The sequence below is a fragment of the Falco rusticolus genome, chromosome 3 (genome assembly GCF_015220075.1).
Source record: "Falco rusticolus isolate bFalRus1 chromosome 3, bFalRus1.pri, whole genome shotgun sequence".
In the NCBI taxonomy this organism is placed as follows: domain Eukaryota; kingdom Metazoa; phylum Chordata; class Aves; order Falconiformes; family Falconidae; genus Falco; species Falco rusticolus.
In genome coordinates, this window is record NC_051189.1 from 10,428,064 (window position 1) to 10,445,062 (window position 16,999).

General features: G+C 42.1%; 1 protein-coding gene across 1 annotated transcript in view; it reads left to right on the forward strand.

Annotated features, from left to right (window-relative positions):
* The window catches only part of MYO10 (myosin X), a 168,725-nt gene that overhangs the window by 102,056 nt on the left and 49,670 nt on the right, over positions 1-16,999 (forward strand). The window contains exons 12-19 of the mRNA XM_037379036.1: positions 649-795; positions 975-1,075; positions 1,304-1,370; positions 2,744-2,836; positions 3,572-3,640; positions 3,823-3,905; positions 5,343-5,451; positions 8,609-8,689. Of these exons, the coding sequence (XP_037234933.1) occupies positions 649-795; positions 975-1,075; positions 1,304-1,370; positions 2,744-2,836; positions 3,572-3,640; positions 3,823-3,905; positions 5,343-5,451; positions 8,609-8,689 (750 nt within the window). The remainder of the gene's footprint in view (positions 1-648; positions 796-974; positions 1,076-1,303; positions 1,371-2,743; positions 2,837-3,571; positions 3,641-3,822; positions 3,906-5,342; positions 5,452-8,608; positions 8,690-16,999) is intronic.

Here is a 16,999-nt window from a genome sequence, read left to right on the forward strand (position 1 = left end):
GCATCTGAGTTGCTGTCAAAAATACTGTGTACATTTTTTGGGAAGGATATAGCTGGACTTTTAGAAATCTCTGTGGATCCTATCCTATCATTCTGGCCAGGGCTTATGGCTTGGCTCTTGTTATTCTTACTAAACCTGATCACTTACCATTTTTTTCAACTTCTAATCATGTAGGCTGATATTTTTTATTATGGACATTTGTGTCAGGTGGGTATTTTTGAAAACTTTCAGCAGAAATAATTTTATTATTAAGAAGGGCATTAGAAATAAGTATACATAACATTATGCTTGCCTCTAGAAAGGGGTAAATTAAGGTGTTATTTCCGACCCTACTTTTCTTCCTCCACACTTTTAAGTTTACCATTTCCTGATTTTTCAGTGCATTAGCCTTGAAATGTAATTGTAAATTTAATAATGTATTATTATATATAATGTAACAGGTGTCTACCTGTTACAACTTATACCATTAAAGCTTAAGTCGTGATGCTCTGTAACTGATAATACAGTTGCTGTCAAGGTACGTAGGAATACAAACCTGCTTACACTATACGTTGCTTTATGCTGTGCCAAGGGTGCTGACCAGCAAAGTCTGGTAAGTTCTCAGTTACAGGGGTGACTGACCCATTGTGTATTCCTCCTTTAATGCAGGCAATAGACAGCAGAGATTCTATGGCTATGGCACTTTATTCTCAGTGTTTTGCTTGGGTCATTAAGAAAATCAACAGCAGAATCAGGAGCAAGGAAGACTTCAAGTCTGTTGGAATTTTGGACATATTTGGATTTGAAAACTTTGAGGTAGGTTTCAAAAGCTTGTTCAAATGCATTGTCTGATATTTATGCTTCATTGTTCTACATAGCTTTGTCATCTTCACTGGAACTTGGTTATTGAACAGGTTACGAATTAAACCAGTGCCTTGTTTGCAAAATGAAATAGTTGGAGTGTATGCATTTTTGAAAATGTCTTGTCTCTTTAGGTAAACCGTTTTGAGCAGTTCAATATTAACTATGCAAATGAAAAGCTTCAGGAGTATTTCAACAAGCACATCTTTTCCTTGGAGCAACTGGAATACAGCAGGTAAGAGAGACAGATTAAATTTGAATTTTTTTAAATATCAGTATTCACTTGAAATCTGAGTTCCCAGCTACCTTAGCTTCCTTTGAGAATCTCTCTGGAGCTGTGTATTTTTTACAACACGCTGGTTTTGCTGTAATTTGCATGATAAATACATCAGCTCTTTCTATTTCTATATTTAGATAATTTCGTTGTAGTTGTCAATAAAAAGGCCCTCCTTATCTTTCTTAGGGAAGGACTAATTTGGGAGGATATTGACTGGACAGACAACGGAGAGTGCTTGGATCTTATTGAAAAGGTAATAAAGGTTTTGATAGTGGTACCTATTTCTAGTTTTTGTTGGGAGGTAATGTGTCTATAAAGCACTTGCCAACCCAAAGAACAAGTGAAGAGAGTGGTGGATCTTGCATGTTTAAATAGTGAACTTCTAACCAGATCAGTTTCATGTGTGGATGTATTATAGATTACATTGTAAGTTCAATATATGTATCTTTTAGTAACTTTTTAACAGTGTATGACTATATACAGAAGCAATGTTGAGAGGTGATTCCTTTTAGGAATAGAAAGAGGGGCAGAAAGAATGACAGTGTCTTGCTCCTGTAATGACTTTTCATGGAATGCAGGTAATCTTCATTTGCTGCCTGCCAGTTTTGGCTTCATCCATAATTTTGTTTGCGTTCTGATTTGTGCTAAAGGAACATGTAGATGGTCATGAAGTTTCTGCAACTGTCTGGTAGGAACATTAGTGGTGAGGGGCAGATGAGTCTGAGTTCACTGCACAGACATGATAACTCTGACTGGATGATGAAGCCAAAGTTATCTATCGTTTCATCCGTGTTCACTTATGCCAGCAGTGCAAGCAGGCTGTGTGAGTTTACCTCCGTAGCAGGGTGTATGGCTGCATGAATTTAGATGACCACAGAAGCTGATGGCATCCAGCTGGCAGGACGTGACTGCAGTCAGGATAGTGTGGTTTGTCAGGAGCTGCTCCGGCCTGGTGGGAAGTGGCTTATTAAAATGTGCACTTAGAGAACCGTGTTTTTGTGAAAGGCTGTGTCAGCCTGAAGCTTGCTGGACACAGTAATTGCAGGGTAGCTTGCTTTGTTCACCACCTCTTCTAGTATTAGAAGTAGGGAACATCAAAGGAAATCATGCAGAGGCATATGCAAAAGCAAAGGGAGGTTGTGTTTCATGCAGTGCGTAGTTAAATGGTGTATCTTTTGCTGTGCCCCTGGGCACTGTGGCTGCAAAAAGTTTGCATTGGTTCAACAAGTAAGTAGATGATTTTGTGGAAGAGAAAATTTTGAAAGGTTGTTTACACAAACTTCTCAGATTTAAGGGACTCCTGATTATTGGAGATCTTGGATGCTAGGGATATATTCTGGGACTGTGCCACTGTATGCACAAAAAAACTGCCTACATCAGGAGAACTGTGGCTTCTTCCAGTACCTTCTTTATTTTGCCCCTGTGTCATATGCTATATAATTCAAATGGAGTTGCCAGAAAAATAGGATTGCAGTCCTCTGTGAGTGGGGTTTTAGTCATGTATGGGTGGTTTTGTGGCTCTCTGCACACAACAGTTTTAAGAACTTGGTGATTTTTCCAAACTGAGGACAATGTCTGTGTCCATCTGGGCACTAATTCATCTTCTGCCTCTTCTTGCTGTTCTAGAAACTGGGACTGCTAGCACTCATCAACGAAGAGAGCCATTTTCCTCAAGCTACTGACTCCACCTTACTGGAGAAGTTGAATACCCAGCATGCTGTATGTGATATTTTGATCATGTTTTCTGTGCAAATTATGGAGGGTCTCTTTGCTTTGTAGCAGTTCATGGCTCAAATATGTGGATGCATAGTTGTACAGGCTGTTTTGGATGTGTTCTGTATCATTTGCTGTCAAGTCTGAGTCAGTTACCTGGAAGAACATACCCTTGTTACTTTCCAGTTAAAGATTTCTGTATTGGTGAATAAACCAAATTCTGCTCTTAAAGCTCTGACAGCCTGCAGTAACTCAGATTATTTAGGTCGTCCGTTTCTCTTGATTTAATGAAGTATTCACTTTGATGTCATTTACTGAAAGGTTGCTGTCTCCTCTGTCCAGATAGTGTTACTGTTGTTTGGGATTCTAGAATTAATTTTGAGAATTTTCTGGGATACAGGCGTACCCACCAGTCTTCATAACTGCCAGGTTAAGACAGAGCCTTTTTCTCAAAGTGCCTGTAATAGATGGTTCTGCCAGATGGGTTCAGGTTTAGTATAATGCCTTTTTAGATAGTGTAAATCTGTTATTACTGCATTTGAAGCAGCCCAGACTAACAAATCCTATTATCGTTATAAGTTGGTTGTTTGCTTTTGGAGCACTAATCTTTCAGGGAGTTCACTAGAAGACAATGGTTTGTTTAGGTCTGTGTTTGGAGGATGATGTGATGCTTTTTATCATTCTACTCCCTGACACTCCCCTGCCTCAAATATTTTTCTCTTTTCTTTCCCCTCCAATTAGAACAATCCTTTTTATGTAAAACCAAGAGTTGCAGTTCACAACTTTGGAGTGAAGCACTACGCTGGGGAGGTAATTTTCTTTTCTTTATTTGCTGAAATTATTCCAAACGGAGTTTTAATTAGCTTAATTTTACCCTGAGGCTGCTGAAAATTAACTAAGGAACTCTGTTCCCTCAGCACTTTTTAAAGCACTGCTCTTGTGAGGAGTGCCTGACTGCTTGGCTTGTTTGAAACAGCTCTGTTTCCTGCTAGGTCCAGTATGATGTCAGGGGGATCTTGGAGAAGAACAGAGATACTTTCAGAGACGATCTCCTGAACTTGTTACGTGAAAGCAGGTACGTTTCTGCAATTTTTATTTAGGGCATGATGTTAAGGGGTGTCAGATCACCTAATTCTACCAGAGTTTATCACCTGATTCTGCCAAGGTTTGAATACGTTAGATGTTGCATAGCATCAGACCTTGACAGAGTCGAAATGAGCATGGAGGAAATACCAGAGGTGCCTGTAAGCAAATCTGACTGTAATCGGTTCTCACAGAGTCAGGTTTTCGTACAGTACCTTGCCCCTGTTCAGTCCAGGTGGTTGCTAGAGTGCTCTCTTGTGACTCAGTGGTAAGGATGCTGAAAGCTGGTGATGGCTTGTAACTGTTTCAGGGTGTCTCACAGGCAGTGTGCATGTGTGTTCTTTTGCTTCACATACAGCCCGATCTGGTATTTCTGGCATTGCCTGATGTGATTGAAAGCTTAGAGCCAGGGACCTACTGCAGTGCAAATTGCCATATAGTAGTTGCTTCAAAGGGAGAATTTCTGTAAAGATTTATCTTTCTGGAAGTCTGAGCTTGGACGTCTTTGGTACCTGCATGCCTCCTGTCATTCTGCTGTGTAAGGTCTCAGGATCCATATACAGTGGTACCCTGTGAGCCAGAGCAGTACCACATCCCTTTTCGTAGGGATATGTGAGACTGCAGGACACACAGAGGGGTGACCGAAGAGGAAGGAGCTGAGCCCGGGTGTTGCCATCTCATCTGCTGCCCTCCCCCATCCTGTCCTGTCATCCTGCCTTGCTGTGCAAGTTGATTGTTTGTAAATTCCTTAAGCCCTTCTGTGCAGGGGAAACGGTTAATAAATATTTCCCTCTCTGTGTCTGTTCTAGTTTCATGATATGTCTGACATAACATGTGTCAACTGAACTATGTAGGTAAAAGTAATAAATGAGTTAAAGCTGCTGGGCCTGGTTTTGCTCTTGCACCGACGTCTGTCTGGAGCTGAAGTTAAAAGGTCTGGGTTTCTGCAGAAGTGTAAGACAAGGGTACCCAGCTGATAGGGTAGAAAAACTGCACGCACAGCTGGTATCTGAAAATGACGCTCATGAGGGTGGTTTGCAATGCCCCCAAACAAGCTGGAAGTCTTGTATTTTAGTCTTTGTTTAGGTACAGTTCCCATTACAGTCAGCTGGAGTTTTGGTTGAGTGAGTGGAGTAAAATGCAGTACAGACTCTAGGACTTCACACTTCATTTTCCTAATGATGTGTTGGGAGTGGAGAAGAAAGAACCCCCTTGTTTTGTTTTGCTTTGTGGGTTTTTTCCTTCCCTGCAGACATTCTGCAAAGGCAATATCTATTGCTTATTAAAGGTTATTGAGAAAATTAATATGCATTTTTTGGATGGAGGAGCTGCTTTCTAAGAGACGGTGCTTTCTTTGCCTTCTGTAGTGGTAAACTTCATAGTCTGTTAAGAAATACTTTGGAGATACTCTTTTTCTTTCCCATTCCAGCCTTGATTTCATCTACGATCTATTTGAACATGTTTCAAGTCGCAACAATCAAGACACTCTTAAATGTGGAAGCAAGCACCGAAAACCCACTGTCAGTCTCCAGTTCAAGGTTAGTTAATGTGTCGTCTCTGCTTTGTAGCTAATCGGTGATAGATAAACCCTGTTCAGTAAAGATTAAAACAGGCAAAACTTCCAACATCAAAACATTACTGTTGTTGCCATGAAACTGCACTTCTTATCAACTGATGGGCCATGCTAGCTAGCTACAAGCAGATGCTGACCTTTGCATCACACCATGCACACAAGACTCCTGTGGCTTCCCACTTGTGTATTTGTCCATATTGTAAAGCTCATCTATGAAGTTGGTCTCTCTCCTCCTGGTTTTTCTTTCTAATCTAAAACCAACCACAAAACTGCACAAAGCCTTACAGCTTTGTGGTGCCTGTGTGCTAAGAAAAATAAGTACTGAATAAGTACCTCATTAAGGTGTTGCCTTGGTTTTTAACTTAAAGTTTGGAAAGCATTTTTATTAAACACCTTTTTATGAGGCTTTATAGCCCTCCCATCAAAAATGGCATGAAATTGAAATCTAGCATAAAGTCTATCTGCAAATTATTTAAAAGAGAAGGGTTGGCACAAAACTTTTTCTAAATTGCATGAGTACAAGTCTGGATTAGTTGTCTTTCATTTTTTTTGGAATTAATATACATTTGTACTGTTCATTCCCTTTTTATTAAAAAAGGGAGCAGACGCAAACCCCTTGAGGCAGATTTTATCCTAATAAACTGTTGCTAAGGGTTGGACAGAACAGCAAGGAGTGTATGCTGGGATACACACAATGTCTTTTATTAAAAAAACACTGATGTTATATTCCCTGGACAACTTGCTTTGTGCTGCCATCTCTCATCTTGGACAATACCCATTTCTTGTGGTGAGGCGGTGTTATTTGCTAGCTCTCTGGGGCAGCAGTGGTACTGTTGCCACGTAGTCATTTGGACCTGTGCAAAGTAGACCTTTAAGATGTTCCTGTATAAAAATATATAGTGACCCTATTATTGTGCCCACTTTGCAGGGTAGAACATAACATAGAGTTCCTTCTCTTCTCTGTCAGGGCCCCTGAACAATGTAAAGCATGATAGAACATGAATTCAAAACATTGTTGCTTCTTATCTGCAGCTGCAGTAAATGACTGTTAACCAGCTGGGCTGCTTTACAAGAGGTTGACCTTCACATCATGCCAACCCCAAAGAATTATGTTGGGTGGTTTTTTTCCATGTTTTAAAGCCTTCCAGGGGTTAGTCCATCTCGTTTCAACTGAAGATAAGAACTTTGACTTCACAGTTTTATTCTCATGATAGTTTGGTTAACTCTTCTTTCCATTTGACAGCCTGCCTAACGCGGGCCTGGGGTTGCACGCAGAACAGCTGAGGTTGGACACCATCTGTTCAGCCTATTGCTTAAAGCAGGGCAAACTTCAGATTAGCTGGTCACCTGACAGAGACTTAGGGGTGTGCAACACTGTGCAGGCTCTGGCTGGCTGTACCACAGATGGATGTGAAAATAGATGAAATTATTTTTGTTTGGAGTGATCAACTTTTACAGTCTCGGCCTGTGCTGAGAGAATTTGCTTAGTTGTCCATAGATGTTGTAATGTTCACACAGGTTTAATAAGATGAAGCTTTCACATTTTGAAGCTGTAAATATTTGTCTTTACACAAAAATATTTGTCGTTATATCTTCTGGCTGTGTAATGTTTGCTGCTCCTGACTCCTGGTCTGTAGGCTGGCAAAAGGCCAGCGAACCAAGAACTACCACTGATGTTCCCAGTCACTTCACCATTTGCTCCCTTTGCTCAATACCAGCTCCTGTGCACAGCCACAACTCTGCCTGTTGCCTTTATCACTTCATGTTTAATCACCAGGAAAGCCCTTATTTTGCAGATTAAAGCAAGAATTTGTTGTAACAGACTGCCATTGGCAGTTTCGGTCCAAAACATATGGTAGGACACACAGTGTTGCTCCTTTTTAAAAGTGAATTTTCTGTCTCTTTAGCAGCCTGCTCTGTATTCTGTCCGCTGCCTGGCACACAGTGTCATGGTTTAGGGGTGAAACGTAACCATTGCTAGCTTTCTGGGCTCTTCAGAGCCTTGGCTCCCCACTATACAGTCATTTTTATCTCTGCAAAGTGAACACAAGACTTAAGTTTAAAATGGTTTATCATACTTAATGATACAGAATGAGGCAAGTTGGAATAAGGTATGGAATGATGGCTCGGGTGGGAAAGAGGCGGATGTGTAATTAAAGTAATCATCATAAAAGGACTGAGGGGGTTTTGTGATTTTTATCTCCAGGTTGAGGTTCAGATAACTGATAGTCTAATGTGTATTGGGTCATTCGGAGTTATAAAAGTAAGAAAAAACCCCATGCTTTCTTCTATGTTTTTTTAGCTGAACCTTATAGTCTGTGTTAAATGCAATTAGTTGTCACATGAAATAACTGAAAACACTGTTAGAATTGTCTTTCAATAAGGTGTGTATTCTGTACCACTCTTACCATTTACTTGATCTTTGTTCATTTCAGGAGGGGGGCGTTCCAGAATCTAGTACTGATAAAACAATGTCTACTGTATTCTAAAGTAACTCTTTTTTCAGATTTTTGTAATATTTTTTTCTACCCTCTTATTGACTTGCATATGTTATCGGAGTGTCCTTCTAAGCAAGAAAGTTTGAGACTGCATAGGAGAAAGGAGCTCCCTGAGCACAAAATGCTGCTGATGGCAGGGAAAATGGAGAATGAGTGGACACAGGGTGGCTGAAATGAAAAGAGGAAATCTGGTTTTGTGGGTATTTCGATTTTACCTTAGACCTCTTATCTTTCCTTTTGACTTGCTTCAGTTTAGCAGTTTAGGAATGTGGATCCTAAGTCTTAAGCTGTCATTGGAAAGATCTGTGAAACAGCAACTTCCCAGTTTGGTGTTTCCTTATGAAGAGTTTTCTTTATGTCAATCTGTATATCTCATTCACTGTAAAACAGTGATGATAGTTTTGATCAGAAAAGGGGCTGATGGAAGAAACGAACGTGCACATAACCATTCTGTATGTTGAAATGCAAGAGCGTTCATGGTACAGTAATTTCTGGTGCATACCACTAGGTGTTGCAGTTAGATACTGTCTGCAAGGCAAAGCTGCAAGAGCTTTTGCCAGGGTTGTGTTGCTTGTACCGTAAGTCAGCTTATGAAGTGCTGTCTTCTTTCTACCTGTGTTTTAGGAATCGCTTCATTCTTTAATGGCAACGCTGAGTTCTTCAAATCCTTTCTTTGTTCGGTGCATCAAACCCAACGTGCAGAAGGTAAGGTTTAAAATTGTGCCTGTCATTTCTGTATGTCTCAGGCCAAATCTTCCGCTGCCTGTCTGGTTACTTACCGCTGTGTGAAGCAGAGGGTAGCATTCTTCACTGACTTTGTAAAAGGCTCTGCAAGGTGAAGGCACTGGGAAGAGCTTTTGATTTCTTTTTGCATGTGGCTCATGTCTTTGGGCACGTTTTTAATAGTCATTGCTCACAACTCTGATAAGTAACTGGTTCTAAGGGTGGTTATAAAAGGAGGGTAAAAGGATGGACTGCATGTTTGACAACCCTGAGAGCCTTTTTAGGAAGAAAATGTCAAAACTGCAAAGTTTGTTTTAAATCAGTAGAGACAGTGAGTGGTGGTGCATATAGCAAAACTGATGGGAATCAGACTCTTAGTCTTTCCATTTATGTACAATTCTAAGTGTCCGTGCTGGCTGTTCTGTTACAGAATTATTTTTTTAAAACAGACTTGGAAACTAAGGCTTACTGTATCAATTTTGCCTTTTGAGTCACAGATAATGAAAGGCAATGTCAAGACTTCCTTAGATATGTTGGAGGGCTCTCTAGAAGTGAAGCGGTAATGCTATAGTAGTCGCTGAAGTTAATATTGTTAGCCTGGTCCTGATATTTTGGGGGTTTGCGCATCTGGTTTTGGCTTTATAGGCTGGTATTCGGGTATGTCTACTTATGTCAAAAGTGCAACAGGCAGAGGTGCTAACAGATCTGGTTTATGGTTTTCACATGGCAACTTAGAAATAGGTGACTGCTATAAATCCAGTTTTTATTAAGTTTGTATGGGACATCTGGTTATTCAGGACACTAACACATCAGACATGGCAGATTTCATCGCACGTTTTTGTGCTATCTGGACAGTACATCCTTGTCTTTACATGTTTTCAGTTAGTAACTGTTGACGCCACTTTTGCACCGTTACTTGTGATGTGTCAAATAACATGCAGGTTGTGTACACCTTAGCAAGAGGGAACAGCCTGGAAGCGAATAAGACCTGCTTTCTGTGTCCTGGAGTGTTCAGTGCTCTGAGGTGTGCAGCCACCTGGTCGCCAAACAAGACGCCAAAGCGCCTTGGCCAGCAGCTGCTCTCTGTGAGCCTGTATGTCTGTGGTAGAGCTCCTCATCACTGAGGGAGGGCACTTCTGAAAAGCTCATTGTCTTCCCTGCTCCCATTCTTGCCTGGAAGCCCCGTGACCTTTATAAAGCCCACCTGCTGCCACTGGAGTATAAGAAGAACTTCAGTAACTCACGTTTTCCTTATTTGCCCTTTTGCATCCAAGTAAGACTCATCTCCACAGTACCAGTCACAAGGATTTGCCGTAGTTGACGCAAGAACCAGGCACTTGTTGCATTTCCATAGCAAGGAAAACACTGAGTTCCCACCCCTATGTTGGTTTACCAGTCTGTTCCCACTGGAATGCTCCATCCCTGACAAATTTGGCATACGCTACTGTATCTCCGCATACATTTTACTATCGTTAAAACAAAGTTTTCACAGAATTAGCAGCTGTGCAAGCAGAAGGAGCTTGAGACAGCCTCAGTCTCAGGAAACTACATGTAATTGCAGGAGTGCATGCAGGAACAGATTAGGAAATTCCTGTAGACAATCCCTTTCAAAGTACTTATAAAATGTCACTGAATCTTACACAAAAATGTTTGTCCTTGTTTCCCATTTGCTTCAGTATGATTGCAAATTTAACTTGATTCAGTGGCTATACCAAATAAAAAATCCTGTTTGAAGAACAAGAGTAGAGAAAAGGGTCACACGGCTTACCTACCGCAGGTGATTCAGTAGAAGACGATGGAAAATGAGAAGGAAAGCATATATACTACTTGTTGATGGCATTCTTCCCTCAGGAAAGTGTTCTCAAAGCGCATTTTTGGGATCCACTATTTTAAGTTTCCTCTGCTGTACACTGCTCTCTGTTCCCCCCCAGGTCTCACAGACACTGATTTTTAGTGCCAGTCTTGTGACGTTGCTGGTGTTTCTCCTTCTGCAGCAGTGCAGGTACAGAAGCAGGCATGTGAATGGCGTTTGGCTCCTCCCTAGCTCAGCTGCATTCTGTGGCTGCACATCACGTTTAACATTTCATAGTTTATCCTGTCATACAACTTGTTGCTTCTTTTCAGTTAGACACAGGAAAATCAGGTGAGTCAGTTTGCATAGCTCTGAACCAGCATGGCTCAGAGACATGTTAGCTGTGCATGGGCTACCAGGGATTGCTGTGTACGTGACTCACTGTGCAGGGTTGGTTAGAAGCATAACTGCTTGAGAAATTTCGATGTGCCGCTGAAACAGAGAAACTGGGATTGAAAGAAAGTAAAAAAAGTTCACTGAGCTTTTTCCTCTGTGTTTTCCATCCGTAGGTTTTACTCTGCAGTGATGGTGATACAGAATGGTAAAACGTCACTCCTCAAAAAGTGCTTAAAGCAGTGCTTGCCAAATTACAAATCATAGAACCATTTAGGTTGGAAAAGACCTTCCAGATCATCAAGTCCAGGCGTTAACCCAGGACTGCCAAGTCCATCATTAAACCATGTTCCTAAGCACTGCATCTACATGGTTTTTAAACACTTCCAGGGATGGTGATTACCACTGCCCTGGGAAGCCAGTTCCAATGGTTGACCACCCTTTCAGTGCAGAAATTTTTCCTGATAGCCAATCTAAGCCTCCCCTGGTGCAACTTGAGGCTGTTTCTTCTTGTCCTACTGCTTGTTACTTGGGAGAAGAGACTGACACCCACCTGCCTACAACCTCCTTTCTGGTAGTTGTAAAGAGCAATAAGGTGCCCCCTGAGTCTCCTCATCTCCACGCTGAACAACCCCAGTTCTCTCAGGTGCTCCAGACCCTTCACCAGCTTTGTTGCCCATCTCTGGACACACTCCAGCACCTCAATGTCCCTCTTGCAGTGAGGGGCCCAAAACTGAACACAGTATTTGAGGTGCAGCCTCACCAGTGCCGAGTACAGGGGCATGATCCTTGTCCTGCTGGCCACACTGTTTCTGATGGTGTGAAAGGAGGGGGTGTTTTAGTTGTTTTTTTGAAATATGCAGTGTTAAAGGAGAGCTGGACCAGAGAGACTCGGTGAGCAGAGCACTGAAGTTGTGTTACTAGGAGGAAAGCCACTGAAGCTACTCGTTGCTCTCTGGGTTGGGTACGAATAGGTGGCACACCTATCATCGAGCACCCCCTGTAACTCTGGAGAGGAGGAGCTGGTGGTGCTCAAGAGCTGTTTTACTCTGGAAGTATGTTTGAATTCTGTAGGTGAATGAGGTTGAGCAGACAGAAGACAAATTCAAGCCTTTGAAGAGCGTAACATGCATCAGACTACTTTCTCTGCTCTTCTAGGCATTGAAGTATATTCATGTTGGATAAGAGATGTGATGATTTACAGTAATTATTTGATTTTTTAATTGAACAAAAGTTTAATTTTTAAATATGTTACAGTGGCAAGCAAAAACAATTCATCATACGCAGTAAACCACTGAACATCTACATATCAAAGCAGGATCTACACTCATTAATGCAGTTCCCTAAAGGGAGTGCACAGAGTACATGACCTTTTGTCACAAGACATTTCAGCAAGCAGGCCTCAGACAGAAGAACAGAGGACTCATTAATCTTTGGGAGACCCTCAAACAATCAGTGTATCTGTTTTCACAGTTTCCAGTCTCTTCTGAACTAGCTATAACATGGAAACTTTTCCACGTGGTATGCTTAATGAGTATTTTCTGCTAATGAAGGGTCTTTCTCCTCAGCTCCCCTTATCTTCAGTGCAGCTTGCAGAACAACGTGTCGTTTCATCCTGTTGAACTTTGACACATCTTTCTCTATTTCTTAGTCTCATGTTTCTTTTCCTGCCTCCTACTCTACTCAATGATGATTCCTCTGTGCAACCTTGCCTTTTCTGGTCTCCATCTATCCTTTAATAAAATAAAATAAAACCAAAAAACACATGAAAACAAACAAAAAATAACAGCAACTACACCCACTCCACCCACCCAAAAAAGAAAAAAAACAACCAAAAAAACCCCCACCAACAAAACAAAAGAGACTGTATTTTTAAAGCAAGCTACAACCATTCATTGCTACAGCACTTAGCTGGATGTTTCTTCCAGCTTGCTGCTATTAATGAAGTTGCTAAGCCTTGGTGCTGCTCAGGAGACAGTTCAGGGTAAATTTAAGATCTGAACTTCCTACACAAGCTGTTTCAGAGGCAGAAATTTTCCTGTTGACCAGAAGGAGTGAGCCTCAGGCAGACTGACTCAAGTGCATGCTCAAGGTCCCTTCTCCATTTAGGACTTTTCTTCAGAAAATACATTGGCATAATCATTGCAAGTGGCCCCTGCCTCCAGCATCTGCATGGCTCATCTGTGCTGGTCTCTTAAAACCTCAGTTACTACAGCTTCCTTCTGTAATTCCCTTTTCTTGAGACTTTGGCAGGTCCAGACGTGGCTGTTCTCTCATGCAGGTAGATAGGTGCTTCCACTTCTCTTTGGTTACAGATCTAAGTCCAGTTTGGTCCTGACGGGCAAAATCCTGGCTTTGTTAGATTTGGCATGAAATGTTTGATGTAGACAAGAATGTCATTTTTTTTTTTTTTTTTTTTTTTTTTTTTTTTTTTGTTAGGAAACCTGTGTTGGTGTGTACCACGTGAACAGGACCACGGGGTGTCTACTAACCTCCCTGTCTGCTCATTTATTGTCTGTCTCGTTCCTCTGTTGCAGTGATGGTCTTGCCAGGAGCAGGATAAAAGCTGCCGTCTCTGAAGCTTGTGAACTCTGAAGGGACAGTTCTGTTTCTCTGCAGTTTGGGGTTTTTTATATTAATTGTTTTAATCTTAAAATTTAATTAGGTAAGGCAAAGAATTAAGACAAAATTAAACCTACTGCAGGGTAGGAGTTATAGGGAGCAACAGAAAAAGTGAAACTAGTAATAACTTCGCAATTCAAAGGAAGACTTGTAGAGAAAGATCTGTAATAAATTCTGTAAGGTTTACTGCTGCTTAGGAGTCCTATCATGCTCCATATTCATTCTGGGAAAATTACTATCAAGGCAGTAAGATTGCTAACATCGCTTCTGGGGACAGAGCCGTTTAAAGGGATCAAGGCAGGGCTATTGGCACCTGCAAGGTACTTTGAGGCGTAGGTCATTAATAGCCATGAGACGCCCTGGAATAGCAAGCAGTATGTCCCCTAGTACAAAATAAGATGCAAACCTATTTCGCTTGGCGTCTGAATTAAACTTGTGCTCTTAAAATAGCTCTGAATCATTACAAACCTAAGTATAGCATGATACCAACCTAAACACCACTTAGGAGTACAACTCAGGAACGTGGTACATAGGAACAGTGAGAAAACAGCTTGGCCCCATCTGTGAGGATGATTGTGTGCAGGGTGTGGAGCAGGTATGAGTTCAGTGAACGCAGTACGTGAGCTGGTTGTCAAGCTGGAATTGCAATATTGTCATATTGAGACCTGACTGTATGAATTACTGAGTTTGACTGGTAGAGAGATTTTTTTGCAGAAATACATGGATGAGAACAGTGCAAGTCTAATGCTGCTGCATTGAGGACAGCACCGATGTAAGACCTTAAAAGATGCAGGGAGGGAGACTGAGCTTCAAGGATACTCTACTATACCTTCAGCACAGGGTTGCTAAGCATCTGGATAAGGCTTTACTTTTAAGTGTCTTTATTTTAAAAAATTATCCTTAATAAAACAGTCCAGCTTCAAACTTCGATGCACATCCTACTGCAGTTTATACCAAGTATGTGCTTCATACACCAGCCTCAGTCACTTGGCAGACTCTGGGACTCCTTACTGGGGACTAGATGCCTTTGTGGGTTTTGAAAGATGCTGAGCCCAGCAGTTAAAAGCTAAAAAGTGTCAGGCCCTAAATGGAGGCGCCTTTATGGTTTGTTCACTTGGTTGCAGAGCCCTGGGGTGGCCCTTCTGCAGTGAAACTGAAATGTTCTCTGATGCTGGGAGCTAGCAGATCACAGGGTATGTTTGACTTGCTATCCATAAGAAAAAGGGAAGGGAAAGCCTGATCATCACTTTAATAGTTACTCTGTCATACTTCGAAAGTGAAGGGAATAGATTATATGGCCCAGGAACAGCTGCTGGGGGTGTTCGGTGCTGTTTGTAGAAAGCTACGGTCTAACACTGCTCATTTACAGCTGTAAAGCTGTATTAGAGATCCTTCTTGCCTGTTGGAAAAATCTCTCTTTAATCTCAGTTGTTCTCAATAAATACGTGTTATAAGAAGGCTTTCTGGCTGCCAATTACTGCTGTCGTTGCTTCTGGAGGGAGCAGAGCCACAGGCTCCGAGCACAGATCGGGCTTGCTGGGGCAGTGTGGGTCAGGCTCCGGGAGCTGCCGTTCAGGCTCATCCTTTGGGAGCAGAGCAGCCATTTCCCAAAAACATAGTGTGTTGGCCCTATCTCACAGGCCAAGAAGTGCATGGGGCCAAAGGCAAACTACTTATCCTTAGCCCTTTAGTTCATAAGGCTTTATTGTTTGTAATCAGGAAGGCGCAGTCGTAAGGTGTGGCATTGTGCCAGGCCAATGCTGCTTAATTCAGCTACCTGGATCTTGTCGCCTTGGGTTTTGTAGAATTACATAGCTTCAAATTGGGACTTGTGGAGTATGTCCCAGCTGCATCATTTTCTGGCACATCACTCGAGTAATTAGGTCAGGCGCTAGAAGACTTCTTAGGTAAAAGTGATAAGGAGAGTGGGTGTGAGGAGAGCAGTCGCTCCTGCTCCCAAAGTGCCGGCAGTAATGTTACGTGTGAATCTGAATCCCGGGCTGAAAGAACAAGACGATTCCTGCACAGAATTTCATGCTGCACAGGCAGCGCCTGTCTTTGGTGTCGCCTCCGAAAGATCACTCCCGTCACTCCTGCAGTGCAGCTGTCGGTTATGCTCCCCGGGAGCCACTGGGTTGTCCCTTTGTCACCACCTCGGAGCGTCGCTGCTTGCTGCGCTGAAGTAGGTCATTCCACTCTCCAGGCAATCGCCCAGACAGGCATGTTCTTCTTCTTCATCAAGGTTTGTTGTTTACTAAGCAGGGCTGACTAGGCATCTCTTTGCTAAGTGTATTAGCCTTTGTCTTTCAGTGGCGTAAGGAGTTTAAAACTGAGGTGTTTAAGGCTGGGGATGGAGCTGAGATGGGGTGCTGCCGGGGAGGGAGCAGATGCTGTGCTGTAAAGATTGCATCAAACTCCAGGCAGTGCAAGCAAACAGATTTTTGCATGTTTTGCAGCACGTACGTGCACAGTTGGCCAAGTTTCCCAGAAAGACTGTTTGGTAGGACTCTGTCCGCAAGTGGTAGGAGTCATTTTTGGATCTCAGGTAGTAACTGTGGCAGTGTGCTTTTGTGAGCAGGGTGGGGGGATGCATGGGGAGCGAAGGCTGCTTCAGGGGGAACTTGGGAGGAGGTGGCCCAAATGGCAAAGTACCAGAACGATTCTGGGGGAAAATTAAAAATACCCCACCCCTAGGCATTTTAAGTGCAATATTTGTGTAGTTTGGTGTAGTATTTAGAAGCGAGAAGAATTTTGACTGCTGCAGCAGACTGTCAGCAGCAGAGGATCTTACCGCCTCCAGCTGACTTCCAAGTACTGCAATAATTCTGCATTTTGTTCCACCTGATAGATTTTTTGTGTTCTACTAATTCCTTCGTGTGTGATTGTGTGACATAGATGGGCATTCACAGAACTGCAGCTACTGATCCCAAGTCTGAAGTATTTGCTTTTTATAAAGACTGAGCAAAGAACTTGGCTTTTCTTCCTTCTTGTGCACTCTACCGAGTATTTGAATTGCAAGCATTGTCATGCAAATGTATGAGCAGAGACAGTGTGTACTTTATCATGCTTTGTAAGTTTTCTAACTACAAAAAAAAAAAATCCCCCCACATCTCTAGATGGCAATTTACATTCAAATCCTGTTTGCTGTGTTCTCATGGTAACTACTCCAAGGGAATATGCACAGTCCATGATAAATAGACATCCTTAGAGCTCCAAAAGCATCGCTGGGGTACAGAGTATTGTTCTCTAGCAAAAACTTTTAACGTCCGTAACTCCCTTGCTAAACTGTGTCTTAGGGCATTTTGTGCATTTTATCTCTTAAGGTTTAGGAATTTGTTGGCTGTGAAATATATTTACATTCTTGGTGCCTATAAGGTGAGATTAGCCCTTGTGTCCTGTTAGTCAGGAATATCTACAGCGATTGCTGTAGAGCCAGCCCTCACTAGGCTTGACTTCCTTTGAGTAGCAGCAGGAATGAATTAAGC